This window comes from Anastrepha obliqua, chromosome 2 (assembly GCF_027943255.1).
Source record: "Anastrepha obliqua isolate idAnaObli1 chromosome 2, idAnaObli1_1.0, whole genome shotgun sequence".
Classification (NCBI taxonomy): domain Eukaryota; kingdom Metazoa; phylum Arthropoda; class Insecta; order Diptera; family Tephritidae; genus Anastrepha; species Anastrepha obliqua.
In genome coordinates this window covers 32,816,957-32,839,685 of record NC_072893.1, presented here as the reverse complement: position 1 = coordinate 32,839,685, position 22,729 = coordinate 32,816,957, and the positions used below count along the sequence as shown (strand labels likewise).

Below are 22,729 nucleotides of genomic sequence, written 5' to 3'. Positions count from 1 at the left end.
CTCTTTTGGAGATGATTGCTATCTTGCGGTCAATTTCTGCTGAAGTTTTCCGGGGCCTTTTCTTACGTTGAACATTGTCAACAGTCTTAAAGAGTTGGATATGCTTTAAGGCGTTAAAAACCATTTTTTTGGGCATTTGACTTGTTTAGAAATTTCACTGTACGACTTTCCAGCTTTACGAAGGTCAAAAATGGAGCTGCGCAGGGCAGGTGTACAGCTGCTGCTTTTTCCCATTACACATCTTGAAGACGAATATTTTAGTTGCTTTTAAACAACCAATTTAAAATATATAATATACACACCAAAAAGTCGATTATATTGCTATTAAAATAACACAACTTGCCGAATATGCTTCCATTGAACAACTGTTTCTAATTACTTGTCTCAGTTTATTTACCTTGAACTAAGAACCCATGCACTGCGTTGGATAATATTAACGGTACTTCAATTTCACAACTACAAAACTAGGCGCATTGGGTAGTAAATAGAGTAACAAAAGCAATGCAAATGATTTTAAGAGAAAAAATAACGGTAAATTTAAACAGTTTAATATTATGCTCATCAAGCGTTTATCAAAAGGGAGCGTTTCTAATTAGCTGACAACAGCTGTAAGATAGCAAACAATTATATATATATATATAATTGGCGCGTACACCCTTTTTGGGTGTTTGGCCGAGCTCCTCCTCCTATTTGTGGTGTGCGTCTTGAGGGACCTACAGTTTCAAGCCGGCTCCGAACGGCAGATATTTTTATGAGGAGCTTTTTCATGGCAGAAATACACTCGGAGGTTGCCATTGCCTGCCGAGGGGCGACCGCTATTAGAAAAATGTTTTTATTAATTTTGCTTTCACCGAGATTCGAACCAATGTTCTCTCTGTGAATTCCGAATGGTAAACGCGCACCAACCCATTCGGCTACGGCGGCACGCAAACAATTAGTTGAATAGTTGAATTTTGTTTTTTTTTTTATTTAAAATATCCTCGTATACATATTTGGATTTCATGTAATCAATAATACAATACTTACAATTTCATATATAAGGACGTACGCACAAAAATAAAATATTAGCAGCAGCAAAATCAAAACACAAAATTAATTCCCAATCATCCTGGTTATTCATCTTCCTACAAAACAAATATTACTCGGAAGCGCAGTCGTGGACTATTCTTATGTATGTTATAATACGAACATGAGCTGTTTACATAACTGACTAACTGGGTTTTTTTTGTTGTATTAAACGCAGCAACGGGCTCTAATCACACCTGTGTATATAAATTTTAAGCAGTTATTAAAATAAAAATCAGATTGATAATCTGCAACAAAAGACTTACCTAAATGTGGCTATATGGTAGCTATTTATCACAATGAAAAGCACAATTGTAATGTAATTTTCACAGAACTTTCAATAGAATTGAAAGATGCGAAAGTCTAAGCAAAATGGAATAGGCAAAACAGTATTGCCTGCTAACTTTTTCAGCAAAAATTTTAACTTCTACGCTTTTGAGTACTTTTTCTTTAGAATTAGCTCTGAAATAAAAAGTAGCTTTTCCAAGAGGACAACACGGATTTATTAAGTAGCTTCAAGATGGCTAACACAGGGTGAAAATTGGCTACTTACATCACCTTTAATTATTGCTTCATGGTAAGCTTCGTTTATTTCAGTTAATTTAAATTTATAACGAGCTATTGCTTTGAATAATTTCTTATAAAGCTTTTAGCAGAGTGTGTTTAACAAATTCATATAGTCACAGTATTTAAAAATATCTAAATAATATTAATAATATTTTAAAGAATTTTATTAATAATTTCGTACTGTGCAGTGCAACAAGAATGATACAATATTTTTACCATGGCAGTGCAACAAGACTTTTTTCATGTTCCCATACAGTTTCACTGACATCTTCAAGGAAAAGTTGAAATTTTGAAAATAATTGCTGGTCGAAAGGCGAGAATTGCACGTAAGAGAGCAGTCAACGAGAATTGTATGTCTTTCCATGGCAAGGGGTTAACTTTCATTTTAAAGGGGAGGCGAGTCGAGTTACCGTAAAACGTACACAACATTAACCCTTAACGTTTGATGCTAAATATATCGAGCGGCGTTCAACCTACTGCACAACACAGTTGTACGATAAGATTGAACGCTAGTCGTGTGCAGTTTGCGTATAAATAAGGACTGAACATACTATGCAAAGAATTGCACTCATGACAGGAGGATAAAAATGACACTTTGCTCTGCTTTGACTCATTGCAGAGAACAAAAGAAATCGAAAAAGAACAAAAAATAGATTTAACTTCACTGTGAATATTTTTGTGCTGTGCTATTGAAGGTTTCGACAAAGTTTTGCGAAAAAATATAAAACTTCTAATCATCAAAAACCTTCCATTGCTCGTACAGTCAATCTAAACTCACAGATTTGTTGAATATAAAAGCCAATAACAAACGTTAGGTATAATGGCGAAGAAAACCTACGATTTACTTTTTAAGTTGTTGCTGATCGGCGACTCGGGCGTTGGAAAAACTTGCATACTCTTCCGTTTCTCGGACGATGCATTCACCTCCACTTTTATTTCGACCATTGGTAAGCCAAGTTGACCTGCTGTCGAGGTCAGAAATCTAGGGACAAATAACACATATGAGGGAGAACATTGACTGACATGGGCGTGGCAAAGCCTTCCGCTGTTGCTAATGACTGATTCGGGGTAACCTTACGCTCCAATACTCTGAGTTTCAACGCGATTTTATTTTCTACAATTATGAGTTTAGAAGTGCATACATATGTGCATAAATATATGTGATCCCGGCAAACATTTTCTTTGTTTACATATCTATGCGCATACTATATATATGTGTGTGAATATTATATATAAATGAATATAAATATGTATGTATTCACGTATATCAAATATGCATATATGTATATTGCTTTTGAACCAAAGTCTATTTGTTTTGCTATTTTATTTAATTGGATGGTATATTAAAAGCAATTTTATTACATAAATCACTTAGCTCAAACTTAGTCAGTCAAATGATATACTTTAATTACATATTTGGAAAATTTTAAGTCATTGAATAAAATCTTAGCAATATATTAGATTAAACTATAAATATCCTTATTGTGTAATTGAAGGAATTGACTTTAAAATCAAAACAGTCGAGTTGAGGGGTAAAAAAATCAAACTTCAAATATGGGACACTGCCGGCCAAGAACGTTTCCACACAATCACAACATCCTACTACCGTGGGGCCATGGGGATAATGCTGGTATATGATATAACAAATGAAAAAAGTTTCGAGAATATAGTAAAATGGTTACGAAATATAGATGAGGTAAGTAGTGGTGTGTTTTCGTATACATGTACATTTGTACATACATATCTATGCATTACTAACGATAATATTTCACAATAAACGAGTAGTGTGGAGCTCTACTTTAAGGATTGTCTGGGTCATTCATAAACATACATACATGCCTATACCAAACTTCATATAATGAAGTCATTTTCACAAATAAGGCAATTTACTTGAGCATATGTACATACGTACAACTACGATAGACTACAACTATTCACATAATAAGAGCAATCACATCAGGCTTTTAAATCCTTATAAAATAATTTCCTGTGTAACTCTGACTATTGTTAAAGCGGTTATATGTGCACATACATACATATGTATGTATGTATATCAGCGAATTCCGACATCATCTTCTAGATTCAAGTTTCCAATAATTTTAAGTTATTGCTCAATTTTAGTAGTGGTTTTCTTCAACTATGCATGTATGGATGCATATTTAAGAGCTCAAGTGGGTCTAACAATGGAGCTTTATATTTTGACCTTAATATATTGGTGGGTTAGAGGAAGCCGCTCCAGCTTTTTCCTGTTATTCTTAATGGGCATTCGATGTTATACATATGTACATACAATCAGTTTTCTTATGAAAATGTTATTGTAATATTTTAAGGTAAAATTAATTGCTTAAACCGCAGCAAAAAACACAAAGTCAGAAAGGACAGTTTTGTTAAAATTTCGCATATAAATATTTATTGTGCGTATACATGTAACTACATATTATATGTAGTATGTTAACAGAAGTACATATTTAGCCAAACATTTTGAACAGCAAAATAATGAATCTTATCTGCGCAAAAAATATTTGGAAAATTCGCTAAAGTAAGCAAAACTACTCATGCTGACAACATGCGTATCTACATTCTTAAGAATACGAAAGATAAAAATGGTTGTTTGCACAGTACATAAGAGGCAACGTTTTTGTATGAATATACAATATTTTGGCTTAATTGAAAATTATATCGTTAGTTTTGTTGGATTATCTATGCCATGCAAGGTGCTTTTGTGGCTCCGATAGTTTTAGTAATAAAATTAGTTGCAGTTTATATGTTATTTGGTACATATACGTACGTATATACTTTAAATTGAATTTTAGCATGCCAACGAAGATGTGGAGAAAATGATTTTGGGCAATAAATGCGACATGACAGATAAACGGGTCGTGAGCAAAGAACGCGGAGAAGCGGTTGGTTAAAATTAAATTTACTTAAATTACAAATCTTTTATAGTTATTCATTACGCCTGCTTACAGATCGCGCGGGAACATGGTATACGATTCATGGAAACATCTGCCAAATCTAACATCAATATCGAACGCGCATTTTGTGAGTTGGCTGAAGCTATACTAGATAAAACATCTAGTCGTGAGGCAGCAGAAAATACTGATCGTTTAGTTGTTGATCGTCGAAATAATGAAAAGGCACCAGCCTATAAAAGTTGTTGTTCTTAAGTTTGCCTATCATAACAGCCCCCCACAACCTACCAGCCACCAACAGCACCACCACCAACTACCACTTCTAAATCCTCATTGCTACTAAAAAAATGTAAGAGGCAAAGGACGGATGCAAAATTATTAGAATAGTATTGCCTAATAACAAATATAAGATACTATCAATTTTTTACATAAAGAGAAATTAATTATCAACAGCTACTCAATTCACTACTATATGTATGTGTGTATTGTAATTTTTGCAATAAGATGAAAAGAGATCAAATGTTTGTAAAAAAGTGAGAAAAAAAAAATGGAATTGCTTGTACAATGATTTAAATAGGTGATCATCATATGCTTACTCGCTTCTAAAAAGAAATTTGAAAGAAGAAAGTAATCAATTACAAGAAACTTTAAATTAAAAAAATTAAAATTTACCTGGTGTTGGCTATTTTTTGCAAATCAAATTGGTGAAACAACAGGTAAACTATATTTTTATATATATAATATAATAAATAAATATTTTTATATATATTTAAAGTAATTAACACCAGCTCATCAATATTCAAATAAATTGTCAGTTAACATTGGTTGGAATTAAATTTTCGATAAACAAATTTGTTCACATACATACATCATCTATTCCGTACACATTTATTGTATTCGAGGCGAAAATGCAGTAGGAAATAACACTTTACCTTTCTAAACAAAATTAGCTATGAAGGAATCAATCGGCGAATTTTAATTTCATTTTTGCCGCGCAACTGCCAAATTTAGTTCTACTGAAAATTGAAAAAGCGAAAGCAACATAACCCACTAAAATTGTTCTGACGAAATGGGTTGAATGTGTGAATAAGAAACATCACTTTTTGAAATTCTCATATGTACATTAGGTATTAAACCCCTGTCGTTAGCATTATTTTACAATCAAATCCCAGGAAAAAAGTTACCCACTCGATATACAAGCGTAATTCATTTATATTAATGTGAAATTATAGTTTTTATTTGTGTAAACAAATTATTTTATATAATTAATAAATTTATTTTTTATTTTTTCCCACATTGTGAGAAGTTCTTTTATATTTATTGTATTTTTTTATCTTCTCCTTTGCCACTCCTTGTGGAAACTACATTGCCTTCCTCCTTGAAATGTAAGAATACAAATGAGAATATAAACACACCAATCATCATGGAAAAAGCACTAGTGTAGTACGGAAATGCGCTTGGTATGAAACGTTCATATTCAGTGTGTTCAAGTGGACGCACCGATACTTGGGTGGTATTGTAAAGGTGTGTATAACCAACTCGATCGTAGTTTACCTTGAATTGGTACACTCCATATACATCAGGTATTTTAAATTTGGCTTCATAACGGCCCCCGTTGATTTGCTTAAGCGTAGTGCGTATAAATGGATCAATGCGAACGAATTCCAATTGCACATCATTTGCTTTGAAAGGCTGCCATTTTTCCTCCACCAACTCTTCTATTGTTATTGTATAGACAACTGGATCAGTTATTGTGTAGGCTTGCTCTGGTGGCAGTGATTCTCCCTCCTTGTGATGACTCACCGTAGATACACGCAGTCGTCCACTTTCACCAAATACCCATCTACTGATCGCAGTAGCCACTTCCTGATTACTTGCTTGCTTGTGGGTTATACCATCTTGCGCATTTTGTACAGGTGCGGTAAATGCTTCATCAGAAAAGAAGTGTAGTGATCCCGAGAATATAACACGCGCATTATTTCGTGCTTGCAAAGCGGCAATGAGTAATGTTTCGCGTCCCACTGCATGTGGGTACTCTTTCACGGAATTTTCTGGATTATAGCTGTATGCTGTACTTTCACCAGTGAGCAATTGCAATACTAAAGGATTTTCTTTGTCGGCTAGCAGACCAGTACCTCGATAAATTAAAGGAGCGCTCTTTTTAGTACCTACAATGATTGGGGCGTCTATCAGATTACGCGCTGCAGTTAAAATAGTAGTGTGATCACCAGCATCAGACGCGTCATAGTTTAAGTGATCAATAACAGCTGCGCCCTCTTCGTCCACTTCAAAACCGCATTCTGAAGCGAATTCACGTAAAGCATCACCCGATTGCTCACTGGCAGCTACTAACACATTACCACCATCGTCAACGAATTCGGTTAACTTTTCGACGCTAAGTTCTCCTCCGAACTCCTCAACACTTGGTGCAAAGATAATAACATTCTTGTAAAGATATTCACCATAACGCGAAAGAACTAGTCCGGAATCATCAGCCAATTTATAAACTAGTTTAAAACCCCGTTCTGTTAAAGAAACATTTTTCAATATTTGATAAATGTATTTGACCACGTCACTATAAATGTGTTTGAGTTTACCTTGCAAAGATTTGAAGAAAATAGAATGTGTTTCACGAATGGCCAAATTGTCCAGTAACACTAGGGTATTAGCATCGGTCTCCAATACTGCGTCTGAGACTTGAATAGCAAAGAAAATAAATATAAAATACTTCCACATATTCCCCATTGAATACGCTTCCCGTAAATCTTCTCCAAAAATTTCTAGTGTGAAAAAATTATCCACCCGGCAAAAGAGTTGTTGAGCCTAATTTTTTTTCTGCAAGGTTGCATTCAAAGCGTACTATAATCAAAAGGGAACACTTGAGCAAAGCCAAAGAATAGTATAATACAAGATTGCACTTTTCCAAAGGACGTAAGTTTACGATATACATATATAATAGGCACATACAGCCTTTTTAGGTGTTTGGCCGAGCTATTCCTCCTACTTGTGCCTTGTGCTGTGCGTCTTGATGTTGTTCCACAAATGGAGGGACCTACAGTTTTAAGCCGACTCCGAACGGCAAATGATTTTTTATGAGGAGTTTTTGCATGGCAAAAATACACTAGGAGATTTGGCATTGCCTGCCGAGGAACGACCGCTATTAGAAAAAACGTTTTCTATCATTTGGAGTTTCATACACGGAGATTCGAATCTGCGCACTTCCGAATGGTAGTAACGCATCAATTTATTCGGTTTCGAATATCACGGCCGTGATATCAATACATTAGATAAATAAACAAAAAGAAGAGAAAGAATAAGCGAAAGTGAATGCGACGCCAAGAATATAGAGTAAACTTTGGAATATTCAAATGATAGGAGGGATCCACATCTCCAGAAGAAGTTGTAAAAATGAACCCGTTTTTGGTAAGCTGCAAAGTCAAGCGGATAGCGCATAACATCGTTGAAGCTGACATTGACAATGACAGTGACGAATAGACGTAACAGGCCTGTCCCAATCGGTCCGTTCCGTCTGTTACGACAAAGCATTTGACTGACATGACGTGTAAAACGTACCGTGGCATCACAGTGAAAGTATTGCCGCATATGAACAAAAAAAAAACAGATGGTCTTGCCATGAAAGCAAATATTATATTATATTCACGTGTTTGTTGGTTGTGAAATATATTATAAAATGGGTGCTTATTGAAGCGAAAGAGGATTTCAATGGAATTTATGGTAATCGTAGACGGTGGGTGCAACCATAATTTCGACATCGGGACGCACATTCATTTCTCAGAACAACTTGGCTAAACTTTTCTTGGTAATATTGTAAATTATGAGATTAAAACTAAATAATCTCATGCAAATGAAGAGCCGCGTGTTAAATTGTTAAAGCACAAATGAATATAAAGCCTCCTAATGCAGTTGTTTGCGTTTTTATGCGAAAGACGCCATAGCTAGAAAATATAGGTAAGTATGTGCGTACAATTTCTTGTGTAGTTGTTGTTGTTGTTGTTATAGCAGCATAAACATTCCCCGTGCATATACGAGGAATGCTGCTGAAGTGACAGTCCTTGGCCGGTTATGAATCCGGGTCGTTCCGGTTACGTAGAACCGACTGTCGTGGGACTGACTTTTTTGGTCGATTCTATTGCTTTCTCCTACTCTTCTTCTTCACAAACAAGTAATTCCCCTTCTCTTTGTTTGTTTATTGATGTACTCTTACGACACGGCGAATCCGGAAGGCACAATCTGTTTCTCTAGCATTCCAGCACAGTGAACGGCACGTATGTGTCTACGACTCAAACAAACATAATATATTTTGCTGTCAAGGAAACTCGTTACCGCAACTTACGGAACGGACCCATTGTGTTGGGACTATAAGTACATAGATTAAGGTGCTGGCCCAATGAAGGCTGGCTCAGTTTTTAGCAAACATCATGATTCAAAAATGTATTAGTTTGTTTTTGTTGTTGTTGTTGTAGCATCATAAACAATTCCCATACTTACATACGAGGAATGCTGCTGGATTGACAGTTCTTGGCCGGATATAAATCCGGGTCGTTTCGGTAACGTAGAACCGACTGTCATGGAAACGTATTGAATATGGCTAACATCTCTGCTTCCTATTTCTTTTTACGAGTCTGACCTAAAGCGCTCATTTGGTCAAACAAGTTTTCAAAGCCAAGCAGATGAAGAGCAGTAGGCAATGCCAACCTGCATTGGGCCAACACCTTTAACAAACTTATAGCTCCCTATAACGCAGCTTCTATGTGTGCGTGTCGGATGACACACGAACTTGCTTCGTGTCACACATACTTGTTGTCCGGTTTTGCATGATGAAAATCAAAAATTTTAGATATTAGGGTCATGCACACGACACGCACACATATAAGCTGCAGGACATGCATGCTTGAGCGTCATCAGAAGCTACTATCAGTTTTAACTTTTTTCAAGCGTCTGGCAACATTGTTATGCCAATTGTGACATTTAATTTATTTCACTAGCTTCCATCTCCCATTCTACGCACAGTGCAGCATTATATTTGGTATAACAAACGTTTGGAAAAATGGAAAATATCCCGCGTACGCACGAAGGTAAACGAATTATTACTGAATATTTACTATTATTAGTTTAGAATTCACATGTACATCAGTAATTTCAAGCAATATTGAAGTAGTAGTACATATTTGGGAAGATGTAATGTTCATCGATTCACTCACACTCAATGCCATACTAATTTTCCTTTTCGCCCACCGTACAAACCATTTTATGGAATATTTAATCCATATTTATTTATATTTTGTCTAGATATTGAGGCACAAATTGCCGATATTCAGACCAAGAAAAAAGAAATACAGAAAAATTCAACGACGGGGGTCGGATTACTGGACAGTGGAGGTTTCTATGATACAGAATTATATGACGAAGGAGGCGGTAAAGGAAAGAATCGCTATGAAGGCTATAATACATCTATTGCGGCCAATGATGAAATGGATGAAGATGAAGACGATGGATTTCCAGTACCTCAGAAACGTACAGCGTATACGGCACCCACTTCTGTCCTTAAAGATGTTACCCAGGGTAAGGAAGATGTTGATCCTATGGCTGATAGACGTCGACCAACAATAGCAGACAGGGAAGATGAATATAGGCAAAAGCGGCGCCGCATTATTATTTCACCTGAGCGTGCTGACCCTTTTGCTGATGGTGAGTACAATATATTATATCATTGTACGTACAATACATTATGTGCCTTAATTACATCTATAGGTGGAAAAACTCCTGATATTGGGTCAAGGACATATCCTGATATTATGCGTGAACAAATGCTAAAGGGGGAAGAAAATGAGGTAATTACAATGAGTACATTTATATAAAAAATAACTCTGGATGCCACTTCAAATTAAATATTTAATAAATGTTTACAGTTAAGGAGAAAAATCCAAGAGAAATCTAAGGACGGAACTTTAGTAAAATCTTCGAATGGAGAGGTACCGAAAGAGACAACTACACGCAAGCGGGGTCGTTGGGATCAAACAGTAAGCGAGAGCTTTGTACCCGCAAAAGTAGTAGCAACACCTAATAGTGCATCAACACCAACATGGGAAGATGTAAGCTCTCAAATGGGGATTTTTTATAAGAAACATAACTTTTATTTTATTATAAATTATCTTTTTCAGAAAACTCCAGGCGATCATCGTTGGGATGAAACACCGGGTCATAAAGGCAGTGAAACTCCTGGTGCCACGCCTGGTCTTGGGACCCGCATTTGGGATGCCACACCTGCACATCCTATGACTCCAAGTCATGAGACGCCAGGCCATGAAAAGTCAGCACGACGCAATCGGTGGGACGAAACACCAAAAACAGAGCGCGAAACCCCCGGTCATAGTGGATGGGCTGAAACACCGAAGCCAGATCGTGGCACTAGTGAAAATGTTGTCGCCGAATTAACTCCCGGTGCTTCGAAACGAAGATCACGTTGGGACGAAACCCCATCAAATGCGACACCTTCAATGACGCCTTCTTCGGCAATGACTCCCAATCTCACACCGAGTATGACCCCACATGCCACACCAGGGCATATTACCCCTCTCTTAACTCCCGGTGGTACTACGCCTATTGGAGTCAAGGCAATGGCCATGGCTACCCCAACTCCGGGCGCGTTAGCCGCTATGACGCCAGAGCAACTTCAGGCATACCGCTGGGAAAAAGAGATCGATGAACGCAATCGGCCCCTAACAGATGAGGAACTTGATCAGATGTTTCCGCCAGGATATAAAATATTACCGCCCCCTGCTGGATATGTGCCACTGCGCACACCTGGTCGTAAATTGATGGCAACACCAACCCCAATAGCGGGTACACCCGCTGGATTTTTTATTCAAGTTGAAGATAAAAATGCCAAATTTATGGACAACCAACCAAAAGGTCAAAACCTACCATTTATGAAACCAGAGGATGCCCAATATTTTGACAAACTACTGGTAGATGTGGACGAAGACAGTCTTTCTCCAGAGGAAGCAAAGGAACGAAAAATTATGAAATTACTCTTGACTATCAAAAATGGTTCGCCCCCAATGCGTAAATCATCACTTCGCCAAATAACAGACAAGGCACGTGAATTTGGCGCTGGACCACTTTTTAATCAAATCCTTCCACTGCTTATGTCCCCAACACTGGAAGACCAAGAGCGCCATTTACTTGTAAAGGTTATTGACCGCGTGCTATATAAGCTGGATGACTTGGTGCGTCCTTATGTACACAAAATTCTTGTAGTTATTGAGCCACTGCTTATCGACGAAGACTATTATGCTCGTGTAGAGGGCCGTGAAATCATTTCGAATCTAGCCAAGGCAGCAGGTCTTGCCACTATGATTTCCACGATGCGTCCAGATATCGACAATATCGATGAATATGTGCGTAACACAACAGCGCGTGCATTTGCCGTTGTGGCATCAGCCTTGGGAATTCCATCGTTACTACCTTTTCTAAAAGCCGTATGCAAATCAAAAAAATCTTGGCAAGCTCGTCACACCGGTATAAAGATTGTGCAGCAAATTGCCATATTAATGGGCTGTGCTATACTGCCACATCTAAAAGCTTTAGTGGAAATCATTGAGCATGGGCTGGTGGATGAGCAACAGAAAGTGCGAACTATCACGGCCTTGGCCATTGCTGCCTTAGCGGAAGCAGCTACACCTTATGGCATTGAGTCCTTTGATTCCGTTTTGAAGCCCCTCTGGAAGGGTATTCGTACGCATCGTGGCAAAGGCTTGGCTGCATTCTTGAAAGCGATTGGGTACTTAATTCCGCTAATGGATGCTGAATACGCCAACTACTACACCCGTGAAGTGATGTTGATTTTAATTCGCGAGTTTCAATCGCCAGACGAGGAAATGAAAAAGATTGTATTGAAGGTAGTGAAGCAATGCTGTGCCACTGATGGTGTGGAGGCTCAATACATCAAGGAAGAAATTTTACCGCATTTCTTTAAGTTTTTCTGGAATCATCGTATGGCTTTAGATCGCCGAAATTATCGCCAACTAGTGGACACGACGGTAGAAATCGCCAATAAAGTTGGCGCTTCTGAAATAATTAATCGGGTAGTAGATGATTTAAAAGACGAGAACGAGCAGTATCGTAAGATGGTAATGGAGACTATAGAGAAGATTATGGGTAATTTAGGCGCTGCCGACATTGATTCTCGCTTAGAAGAACAGCTTATCGATGGCATACTATACGCTTTTCAAGAACAAACAACCGAAGACGTGGTCATGCTAAATGGTTTCGGCACAATTGTAAACCAATTGGGCAAACGAGTTAAACCATACTTACCGCAGATATGTGGTACTATTCTTTGGCGTCTAAATAATAAATCGGCTAAAGTGCGTCAACAAGCCGCCGATTTGATATCTCGTATTGCCATAGTAATGAAGACATGTCAGGAAGAAAAGTTGATGGGACATTTGGGCGTTGTGTTATATGAGTATTTGGGTGAGGAATACCCAGAAGTTTTGGGCAGTATTTTAGGTGCCCTTAAGGCAATCGTTAACGTTATAGGTATGACAAAAATGACCCCGCCCATTAAAGATTTACTACCCCGCCTAACACCTATTCTAAAGAATCGACATGAGAAGGTACAAGAGAACTGCATTGATTTAGTCGGAAGGATTGCTGATCGAGGACCAGAATATGTGTCAGCACGCGAATGGATGCGTATATGCTTCGAGTTACTCGAACTCCTTAAGGCACATAAGAAAGCTATTCGCCGCGCTACAGTCAACACTTTTGGCTACATTGCCAAAGCAATCGGTCCACATGATGTACTCGCAACTTTGCTTAATAATTTAAAGGTTCAAGAACGTCAGAATCGTGTATGCACCACAGTGGCTATTGCTATTGTAGCTGAAACTTGTCGGCCCTTCACAGTGCTCCCGGCGTTAATGAATGAATACCGCGTACCCGAATTGAATGTACAAAACGGTGTACTTAAATCGCTCTCTTTCCTTTTTGAATATATTGGCGAAATGGGCAAAGACTATATTTATGCTGTTTGTCCCCTGCTGGAGGACGCATTAATGGATCGCGATTTAGTGCATCGACAAACTGCTTGTGCTGCTATTAAACATATGGCTCTCGGCGTATACGGCTTTGGATGTGAGGATGCATTAATTCATCTACTCAACTATGTATGGCCGAATATTTTCGAAACTTCGCCTCATTTAGTTCAGGCATTCATGGACGCTGTAGATGGATTGCGTGTTTCGTTAGGACCTATAAAAATTTTGCAATATACCCTACAAGGTCTATTTCATCCAGCACGAAAGGTGCGTGATGTGTATTGGAAGATTTACAATTCTTTATACATAGGGGGACAGGACGCATTAATTGCAGGCTATCCAAGGATTACTAATGACCCAAAGAATCAATATGAGCGTTATGAATTGGACTATATGCTTTAAAAGGCGTCGATGAAAAGTGAGAATGTAACATTTTTACAATATTAATACAAACTATGTAGCAGAACAATGTTTTAGATGTAACAAGAATTCCGAAACAATTATATATAAATAGTTATATTTGGCTCAATTTCTGCACTTATTTTATTTATTTATTTGCTTAGTGATTTAGTTGAGTCTCAATAAAATCAGGTAAAATTATATATTTTTCCATGTTGTTCTTGTAACATGAAAGGATTGCCATATACTTTTGGAATGGAATGCTCTCGAAGTAAAAGACATTGGCTGATTATAAAACCGAGCGGTATTGGTAACAAAAACCTAACCGACATTATCTCCATCATATTGGTCCTTTGATTTCAGGTGTATGGGCCGATACTAAATTTGACTTCAAATATTAAAAGAGTAAATTAGTTTTAGTACACTACTCTTCATTTCTGAAGAATATTTAATTATATTGAACATCTACTCATAGACATATATACATACACAGTACTGGTCATATTTATACCAAGTAAATATAATACAATATTCCTATAAAAAAATTAGTAATAACAAAAATTCTTACTCGAATTTTTAATCTAAAGTTTAATATTTGTTCGCTTGTTTATGCCAAACTGTTATCGTTCCATGAGTTCCTCGAATACCAAAATTAAATTTTTTAATCCAAAAATATAATTGGTATCTAATGATTGGTTTTCGGCGGGGAACACGTGCGCAAAATCTATCATTTTTACTTTAACCCACTGTGCAATACTTGGAGAATATCCCTCGGGGATTTTTTTTATATTTATATGTGCGCTGCAATTGTTATGTCCATCGCCATTGGCCAATTGTTGCACCCCATTACAATGATCTAAATCTTTTTGTTTTAAGTATTCTACCAACTTTTCAAAGTCGTAAACTATTAATAAGGAACTGGCATAGAAATTGTAAAGTGTTTGCATCTTGAACCAGTCTTCTATTCTGTATAGTTGTTTGAGTATTTCATATACAAGTGGTCTGTAAACTTTTCCATTTTGAGCATTTATGAAGAGCGCAATAGTGGCGCGGAAACCGTCAGCATCCAAATTTTTTCCATACTCTTTGCTGTAGCGAAGTACTTTGCTCTCTTTAAGTGTATATACTTGGAAACCTGGTACGCAAAGACCCAACACCTGCTTGCAGCGTACATATTTTTGTTCTTCTACGCGACGTTTGTGCTCTGATGCCATAGGATCCCAAGTACGTTTTCCGACTTTAATATCCATTATACAAGGTTTTTGCATGCCGTATGTGAGATCCTCCATTTTTAGGAAAGTATGCTGACGGTTGTTAACAACTAATTTTACCATTTTATGGTATTTGGGCACAAGTGAACGTAGCGGCAGCAATAATGATCTTGAATCGTTTGATTTTTCAGCCTGTTGCAAATTTTCGTAAAAATTTAGTTCACGTTCGCCACATTCTGGCTTACCTAATGGTTTAAGTACACAGCCACTGCTATCTTGTAAAAGGCCTACTGGAGCTGTATCAAATGTGTGACCAGCCACTTGCGTTTCCATTGCAGCAAATCCAGCAGGAAGTTGGATATCGAACTGTTCAGCAACTGATCTATTGCTTATGTCTATATTCAACATTTTTGTACAACTTTGACTTGGCATCGGTGGATAATCCCCCGCTACTTTATCTTAAACTCACTTGAAAGTACATATGAGTAATGATATCCAATAATACAAACGTATTTTCAATCACTCGGGCCAATTCATATCATGACTTATCCCAACAGTTAATTCAGCCTGAAACCGATAGGTGTATTGAAAAACGTTGCCACATATGTGAAAAAAACTTTTATTTGTTTTGTTAAGTTGCTTTTTCGAATTTCCTAATACAAATGAGGTATATAGAAAGCCTGCTATTTGATATATACGTTGCATAAAGATTTTTTGGAAAATATTGAACATGTTAAAAAAACTAAAAAAAGAAAAACTTTAGGCAAAGGTGGTTTTCGTTAATCACATTTTAGTCGTATTTAAATATAATTAAATCATATAGTACACTGCTGATTGGAAGGGGAGCTTCGTCAAACATTTAAAAAAGGATGCACGTGACATAGATAATTTTATTCATTCATTTTATTCATCAAAACCTGGGTTGATGTCTTCTTAGCAATTGTTGTCGTATGTTGGAGCAAATGTAGCTGATTTCAGAAGAAGCGAAGTGTACGAAAGTTCACATGCTGCCATATGAAAATTTGACATAACTTTGAAGACAGAATAAAGGTATGCATACTCAACTCGTTTTTCAGCTGTTCAACTTCATTTGTCAAATTATAGTTATTATTATATATCTGTTAAATTTTAACCGTCTTGCAGTTCTTCTGTTTTCATCAAAGGGTTTGACAAAATCAAACTTTCGAGAAAACCACTTCCTATTCAATATATTTTTACAACAACATCAAATACTACTAAAAAGGTAGGAGTTTCCTGTAAATATCTTAAGTTGACGGCAGACTTGTAATCACGGATATATGGATTTTTTCAAGTATCAAATTAGCAAACTAGTTCACAATAGAGTAAAAAACGAGAGTGGAACTTACAGCATTTAGTGATAGCATATTGAGTGTGAATTAACCTTTAATGTGGAAATACACGACAAATCATCTGGCTGCACTGGCAGCGCTCAATCAACCGATTCCGCATACGGCAGAGAGACGAACCAAATCCGTCGAAATTTGCACGGGAATAAATTCCTATTTTTTTTATAAGTTACTCGTATTTTTGCATTGTTTTAGTTATTTGATTGTAAAGTAATCATGGCATTGAATCCACAGTACGAGGATATCGGTAAAGGATTTGTGCAACAATATTATGCGACTTTCGACGATCCCAACCTCAGAGCGAATGTGGCCAATTTTTATAGTGTGAGTGTGAATGTGGTTTGCAGCTGGTGTGACCGCTGTTGTCTTACCGCCCAAATCGGTGTCCGCTACTGCTGCTCCACCTATTGGTCTCTACGGAAGTAAATATGACTAATTCATATGTCCGGCCAAATGTTACTTACTTAAAGTATATATTTGCTTTAAAACGTTGAAGTGTCCAGATCCGCCGTTTGTGCTATTTTTAGCATTGCCATGAAGTGAATTGCACGTTCCAACTAATGCATTTCTTCTGGACCATTCCATAGGCAAAGTAGCAGTAGCGGCGCAAGAGTGTTATTTATACATAAGTAGTAATGAAGATTTTAATAAACAATATAATTGTACTATAGGCAACAGATTCATTTATGTCCTTTGAAGGAGTGCAATTACAAGGAGCTCCTAAAATAATGGAAAAGTTATCTGTGAGTATTTTTTATATAATTATTATGATTTTAAATTAACTCTAATTTTTTATGTAGAGCTTATCGTTCCAGAAAATATCGCGAGTTATAACAGCCATTGACTCGCAACCTATGTTTGATGGCGGTGTATTAATCAACGTATTAGGAAGGCTTAAGGTAATAGTAATTGTACAAAATAAATATAGATTATCGTCCTTTCTTTAAACCCTTTACCCCATCAAAAATTCATATCTCATTTGCTATATACATGTATATCTTTAAGTTGTCGAACTTGTTCCTTTTATTGATCTATTTGTGTACACGCTGCAATTGACGCTTCATTAGACCGATGATGATCAGCCACATGCGTACATTCAGACATTTGTTCTTAAACCAATAGGTGGTAGTTTCTTCGTACAACATGATATTTTCAGACTGTCACTGCACGATGTATAGTACCGCGTACAATAAGCAACGCGTAAACTGCCCACGACTCGCGCCCGACAGTGAACGCTAAAGCTACTGCTCGTTAAATAGAAGAAAATTTTTAATAAACTATGCTATTTTGCTAACTTATGTTACCTTAATTAACGATAACAAAATGAAAAGAAAAAAAAAAACGAATAAAATGGCAACAATTTAGGATAATAAATTTGACTGACTAGTGACTGTGTCGCGCGTAAAGTCGCCAGCTTTGCCGTCAACATCGCCTTTGCCGTCGCTGCCGATACGGCATGAAGTGTGATTATTACATGAAGCCTATTCAGCGTTTTCGGTGTTCAATCAACCATAAACGAAATCGTATAGGATACGAGCTGATGGTCACGAACATGAGTTTTACGTATGTAAAATTATGGGAATACTTTCAATTAACTGCCCCTTATAGATATTACTTTTCCCTTTAATGCTTTATGTGTTTATATTATTTTATTTACACATTGGGATTTAAACCCTAAAAACCCTAATCATGGCATTAACAACATACATATATGGTATTCATTTGTAGCGTGGTTCAAAAAATTTGTAACTGTACCCAACTCACTAGTGCACTAGAGTAATATAACATAACCCACTTAATAAGGCTCATCCGAATCAAGATAGAATATTAATAAATGTAAAAAAGTTCAGAACGACGTAAAGGATCGATTTGACTTAACAAGTTAGTTCGAGCAAGCGATGACGCAAATATGTATAAATTTTCAATGCTAAATATCAATAAGTACGTTTCATTTTGAAATGGGAAGATAACAAAGCTAACCTTTCTTATAATTGCTTCAAACTGTCAAAAAATTATATGTTAGTAAACTGTAAAGGTGCCCAAAATTGTATATACATGCATGAGGGATTAAAAAAAAGCAAAAATATCATATATGTACATATATGATAGTCAAATCCGCCGAAATATGTATATACATACACTTTCAGTCCGTTCGTGTTCCCATAACAATTGGGATTTATATCCAGGCAAATAGTAATAAAATAGCATTCCTACAAAGTTTGGGGAAATGAAATATATCGTCACAACAATGATGTACATACATATATAGGGAATGCTGCTGAAGTGACAGTCCTTGGCCGGGTATAAATTCAGGTCGTTCCGGTAACGTAGAACCGACTGTCGTGGAAACGTCAAATACAAACGTTTTAAAATACATAGTAGTATAGGTTGGTAAAATATTTAAATTTTTGTATTGTAAAATTCTACTTAATGCAATTCTTTATTGCGAACTGATATATGTATTATAAAATTCTGCATTGCAAAATTACGGAAATGCGCACTTCTTATTATTCGTTCTCAGAATTTTTAATACAGAATGTTCTTTTTGGGTTTTTAAGATGCATATGTTTCTTTTTCATTGAAAACATAACGTACAATTTTTTCTTTACAGTATTTGGAAAAATATTATTTAGAACTTCCTTGTCCAATGAGTCATATGTGACTCACGCGAGCGTTTTAAAATAAGTTCATGAGTCATATGTGACTCATTTCTCCTAACCTAACCTAAAATAATATAAATCTATAAAATAATTTATTAAAATTATATACATATAATGACATATGTACATAAATGGATCTTATTTAGCGCATCAGAAAAAACACGACGTGGAGCATTCACAAAATGCATTGTATGTGGACAGGGAAGTTGTTAAAGAATTGTGGCCTAAAATAAATTTGTATACAGAATTTTAAAACAGAAATTTAAAAAATACAGAATTATGACACAAACTAGGCTATTTAGAATTTGTATTAAATTTCTTCCAAAATGTTGATTGATGCATTATATTGTAATGTAGAATCTAATACCTCTCCCATATGATCACTTTTCTCCGGCAGTCGGTTTTACGTTAACGATTGCCAATTTAGTAGTATGTTAAATTTATAGGCACCGATATATGCTGTTACAATCAAAAACATAATACACATTTTGAAAGAGGTCATGGTTCCCCCAACTCCGAATAAAAGAAAATATACTTTTACAAAAAATAGCAAAATTAGTAGGTAAATGATTAGTTATACCAGTTTTGTTAAAGTTAATTACCTATCTTTAGAACATTGCAAAACATTTAACTTCTCAAAGTAAATTTTAAATAGCAGGGATCAGCAAATATTGATCTACATATCCCTTACATATTGAGCTTTTTAAAAAGGAAACGAATTACCAACAGATTTAAACTGAAAATCTAGTGTAACATTAACAAAAGTTATATTCATTTTTGTAATGGAACATCTTGTTAACCTAATATTAGATTATTTGCATGTAGCGCTTTGTGGGTGATGTTCACCCATACTCATAAGCATTTTTAAAGTATTAATACATTCGATTTATGTACGTCCAAATTTTATGTCAATAGGTCTTGCATTGTGACAAGTGTGTAACGGAAAATTATTAAAGGACGCTAGGCCGCTTAAAAAATAACAGAACCCCCTGCTCCTTCCATTATTAATACCTGTTCACAATCTAACTATTATATATTTCTGTTCTCAATAGCTTTGGAATGTTAAAATATCCAATACAAAGTTAAATGCCTGAAACTTTACTTTATTTTGCTTAATAACTAAATCTTAAAATATTGTTGCATAATGAATCAACATCGAATAGGAGTGACCGCGATTGGGTTGTCAGACAATAATTGCAGATAATAGTAGATATACCATAATTTGTGAATCAGAAAAGTTTTGAAATCCATTCTAATTCATTATAAAAAGATATAACGTAGCTAACACTATGCACAAACCGTTTAATATTTGGATAACCATTCCATATTGTTATTTATATGCTTAATTCTTTATTATTTCCGCTGTCTTGATGCAGATGGAGTTGCTTTAATTTACATATGTATAAAATTTTTACTTAATTATTATTATTTAATATATATTATTGCTATCTATAAACATATCATAACTTGGGTAATTTTTTTATTTACAGTGTGATGAGGATCCACCTCATGCTTTCTCGCAAGTCTTCGTTTTGAGGCCACTCGGCGGTACATTTTTCTGTGCACATGACATCTTTCGTTTAAATATACACGACACAGCCTAGTTGTGTTAACATTTTGATTACATTTATAATGATAATGATATAAATATTAAAAAAATGAAGTGATTGTAATAACGTTAGAAATTTTGTGGCATTTATTTCGTGCAAATGTAATAGTTCTGTCACATGAGGTTATCATTTTACGAGAATAATATTGCATTTCATTTAAATGGATTGTTTTTGTCACGACTCTGAAGTAAAAACCAATAGCTGTACCATCCATACCGCATAATTAGTTTTAAAGTGAGAAAAAATGCATGTCGTTGCTTATTTCAGATATTCAGAAAGACTAGCTTAAACACTTTAAAGTTTATTATAAATAAATAATACTCAGCTCTGGAATAATTTTCGACTTATTAAGAGTTTATTAGGACATCAATAGTATTTTTGTAGAATTAGTGTGAACATTTTGCTTTTCGAATCAAAATTTTGGATAAACTAATGTATATGTTTTATATGGATGAGATCTGATTCGAAAATTTTCTGAAGAATCATTTATTATTATGTAAGCAGAATGGTTTCATGCTCGAAAATAACTTTTTACTTGAAAGCTAATTGAAAGTTAACTTCCTGTGATCGTTCGTTTCATTATTCCTGTTGTTGTTGTAGCAGCATAACATTCCCCGTGCATATACGAGGGATGCTGTTAAAGTGACAGTCCTTGGCCGGATATAAGTCCGGGTCGTTCCGGTTACGTAGAACCGACTGTCGTGGGAACGACATCATCTATCAAAGTGACGTTAAAATGAATGCCCCTAATTTTATTTTAATTATGAAAAAGGGAATTGATCCAGAAAATGCGTTTACGGTACAAAAATAGAAGGAAAAGACACTGATACAGATACTGCTTATCGGTCTTGTTGGATAATACTTACATACGAGGAATTCTGCTGGAGTGGCAATCCTTGGCCGGATATAAATCCGGGTCGTTTCGGTAACAGAGAACCGACTGCCGTGGAAACGCTCAATCAATTTAGATTTATTAGGTCTTGCGTATATATATAATTTTGTTTGGTGAACACCGTGCAATTGTTGCACCGAATACTAAAATAGAGCTCAAGGATGATGGACTATTGGGTTTGGCCAATGACTATGGTGAAAAACCAAATTATGAGGGGAATTTCGACTGACACTGATTTTTCGTAAACACACACCGATTACGTCAGCCAATCAACTGGTTCTTTCAAATTCGCTGAGAGCTGGTTGACGGTCTGATATTGGTCACCTCTTTGGAATTTGCTAGCGAATGTTCAATTTAGTACTCGAGAACATGTTATTTAACATTTGCGTCTTATCATCTCATTAACATTCTCTGCTCTGTGTTCATTAACATTCTGTACTTATAAAGGGTGGTTAAATTTCAAGGGCCGATGTTGAATGTGAACCACACCTAAACGTCAACGACACCGTTGGACTTCTTTCTTTGGGGTTATTTGAAAGAAAAGGTGTACGTCGATAAGCCAGCAACAATTCAAGAGCTAAAGAAATTGTATTTTATTCAAAATCAACGCCGGCCCTTGAAACTTAACCACCCTTTATATACAAGTTGTTGGATGGTGCTTTGTTCAGTATGCGCCCTTAAATATGCATCAAAAACTTGATTTTAAGGACTCTAATGATGCCAACTGTAAATGTTTATATGTATTTATATATCAAGGCCAATTGAATACTGAAGGTGGAGTCTTCCCAAAACAGTTGCTTTATTTTTCGTGATTTTGACAAGTCTGTCATCAGGCTCCTTAGCAATACAAAACCAACAAAAGGAAGAGAGTTGTTCGAGCCATGCTGACTAAATAATTGTTTCCAAAAATGTATCAGCTAAACATCGACCACATTTGGTTTTAACAAGACGGCGCAACTTGCCACACAGCGCTTTTAACAA

The 22,729-nt window shown here is 36.0% G+C and overlaps 5 protein-coding genes across 6 annotated transcripts; 3 read left to right on the top strand and 2 right to left on the bottom strand.

Annotated features, from left to right (window-relative positions):
• Window positions 1–2,239: 2,239 nt before the first annotated feature.
• On the top strand, window positions 2,240–5,215 carry LOC129237431 (ras-related protein Rab-10). The gene is made up of 4 exons (XM_054872178.1): window positions 2,240–2,579; window positions 3,129–3,328; window positions 4,446–4,535; window positions 4,602–5,215. The coding sequence occupies exons 1-4, from the start codon at window positions 2,453–2,455 to the stop codon at window positions 4,797–4,799; spliced, it is 615 nt and encodes a 204-aa protein (XP_054728153.1). The 5' UTR covers window positions 2,240–2,452; the 3' UTR covers window positions 4,800–5,215.
• A 534-nt stretch (window positions 5,216–5,749) lies between these two features.
• On the bottom strand, window positions 5,750–7,370 carry LOC129237430 (dolichyl-diphosphooligosaccharide--protein glycosyltransferase 48 kDa subunit). The gene is made up of 2 exons (XM_054872177.1): window positions 7,142–7,370; window positions 5,750–7,069 (listed from the first exon to the last, which is right to left on the bottom strand). Exons 1-2 carry the CDS (start codon window positions 7,287–7,289, stop codon window positions 5,862–5,864), a joined length of 1,356 nt encoding a protein of 451 aa, XP_054728152.1. The 5' UTR covers window positions 7,290–7,370; the 3' UTR covers window positions 5,750–5,861.
• A 2,179-nt stretch (window positions 7,371–9,549) lies between these two features.
• On the top strand, window positions 9,550–14,138 carry LOC129239172 (splicing factor 3B subunit 1). The gene is made up of 5 exons (XM_054874508.1): window positions 9,550–9,640; window positions 9,855–10,253; window positions 10,317–10,396; window positions 10,475–10,657; window positions 10,727–14,138. The coding sequence occupies exons 1-5, from the start codon at window positions 9,613–9,615 to the stop codon at window positions 14,009–14,011; spliced, it is 3,975 nt and encodes a 1,324-aa protein (XP_054730483.1). The 5' UTR covers window positions 9,550–9,612; the 3' UTR covers window positions 14,012–14,138.
• A 280-nt stretch (window positions 14,139–14,418) lies between these two features.
• LOC129239173 (inositol polyphosphate multikinase) lies at window positions 14,419–15,831 on the bottom strand. The gene has a single exon (XM_054874509.1). It carries the CDS (start codon window positions 15,649–15,651, stop codon window positions 14,629–14,631), a length of 1,023 nt encoding a protein of 340 aa, XP_054730484.1. The 5' UTR covers window positions 15,652–15,831; the 3' UTR covers window positions 14,419–14,628.
• An 834-nt stretch (window positions 15,832–16,665) lies between these two features.
• On the top strand, window positions 16,666–21,192 carry LOC129239171 (probable nuclear transport factor 2). Of its 2 annotated transcripts, XR_008581824.1 has the most exons (5): window positions 16,666–16,910; window positions 17,258–17,329; window positions 17,387–17,485; window positions 17,654–18,149; window positions 20,737–20,931. XR_008581824.1 is itself a non-coding variant. In XM_054874507.1 (4 exons), the coding sequence occupies exons 1-4, from the start codon at window positions 16,803–16,805 to the stop codon at window positions 20,848–20,850; spliced, it is 393 nt and encodes a 130-aa protein (XP_054730482.1). In that variant the 5' UTR covers window positions 16,666–16,802; the 3' UTR covers window positions 20,851–21,192. The 2 variants fall into 2 exon arrangements, 1 of the variants encoding a protein (XP_054730482.1); XM_054874507.1 differs by lacking the exon at window positions 17,654–18,149 and having other exon boundaries at window positions 20,737–21,192.
• The last annotated feature ends 1,537 nt before the right edge of the window (window positions 21,193–22,729 follow it).

Excerpts from the sequence above, each read along its gene's own strand:
- LOC129237431 (XM_054872178.1), top strand. The coding sequence starts at position 2,453 with ATGGCGAAGAAAACCTACGATTTACTTTTTAAGTTGTTGCTGATCGGC. Across the intron at positions 3,329-4,445 it reads GGTTACGAAATATAGATGAG|CATGCCAACGAAGATGTGGA; the intron begins GTAAGTAGTGGT and ends ATTGAATTTTAG. Across the intron at positions 4,536-4,601 it reads GCAAAGAACGCGGAGAAGCG|ATCGCGCGGGAACATGGTAT; the intron begins GTTGGTTAAAAT and ends GCCTGCTTACAG.
- LOC129237430 (XM_054872177.1), bottom strand. The coding sequence starts at position 7,289 with ATGGGGAATATGTGGAAGTATTTTATATTTATTTTCTTTGCTATTCAA. Across the intron at positions 7,070-7,141 it reads TTTCTTCAAATCTTTGCAAG|AACGGGGTTTTAAACTAGTT; the intron begins GTAAACTCAAAC and ends TTTCTTTAACAG.
- LOC129239172 (XM_054874508.1), top strand. The coding sequence starts at position 9,613 with ATGGAAAATATCCCGCGTACGCACGAAG. Across the intron at positions 10,254-10,316 it reads TGCTGACCCTTTTGCTGATG|GTGGAAAAACTCCTGATATT; the intron begins GTGAGTACAATA and ends TTACATCTATAG. Across the intron at positions 10,658-10,726 it reads CAACACCAACATGGGAAGAT|AAAACTCCAGGCGATCATCG; the intron begins GTAAGCTCTCAA and ends TATCTTTTTCAG.
- LOC129239173 (XM_054874509.1), bottom strand. The coding sequence starts at position 15,651 with ATGCCAAGTCAAAGTTGTACAAAAATGTTGAATATAGACATAAGCAAT.
- LOC129239171 (XM_054874507.1), top strand. The coding sequence starts at position 16,803 with ATGGCATTGAATCCACAGTACGAGGATATCGGTAAAGGATTTGTGCAA. Across the intron at positions 16,911-17,257 it reads ATGTGGCCAATTTTTATAGT|GCAACAGATTCATTTATGTC; the intron begins GTGAGTGTGAAT and ends ATTGTACTATAG. Across the intron at positions 17,486-20,736 it reads ACGTATTAGGAAGGCTTAAG|TGTGATGAGGATCCACCTCA; the intron begins GTAATAGTAATT and ends TTTTATTTACAG.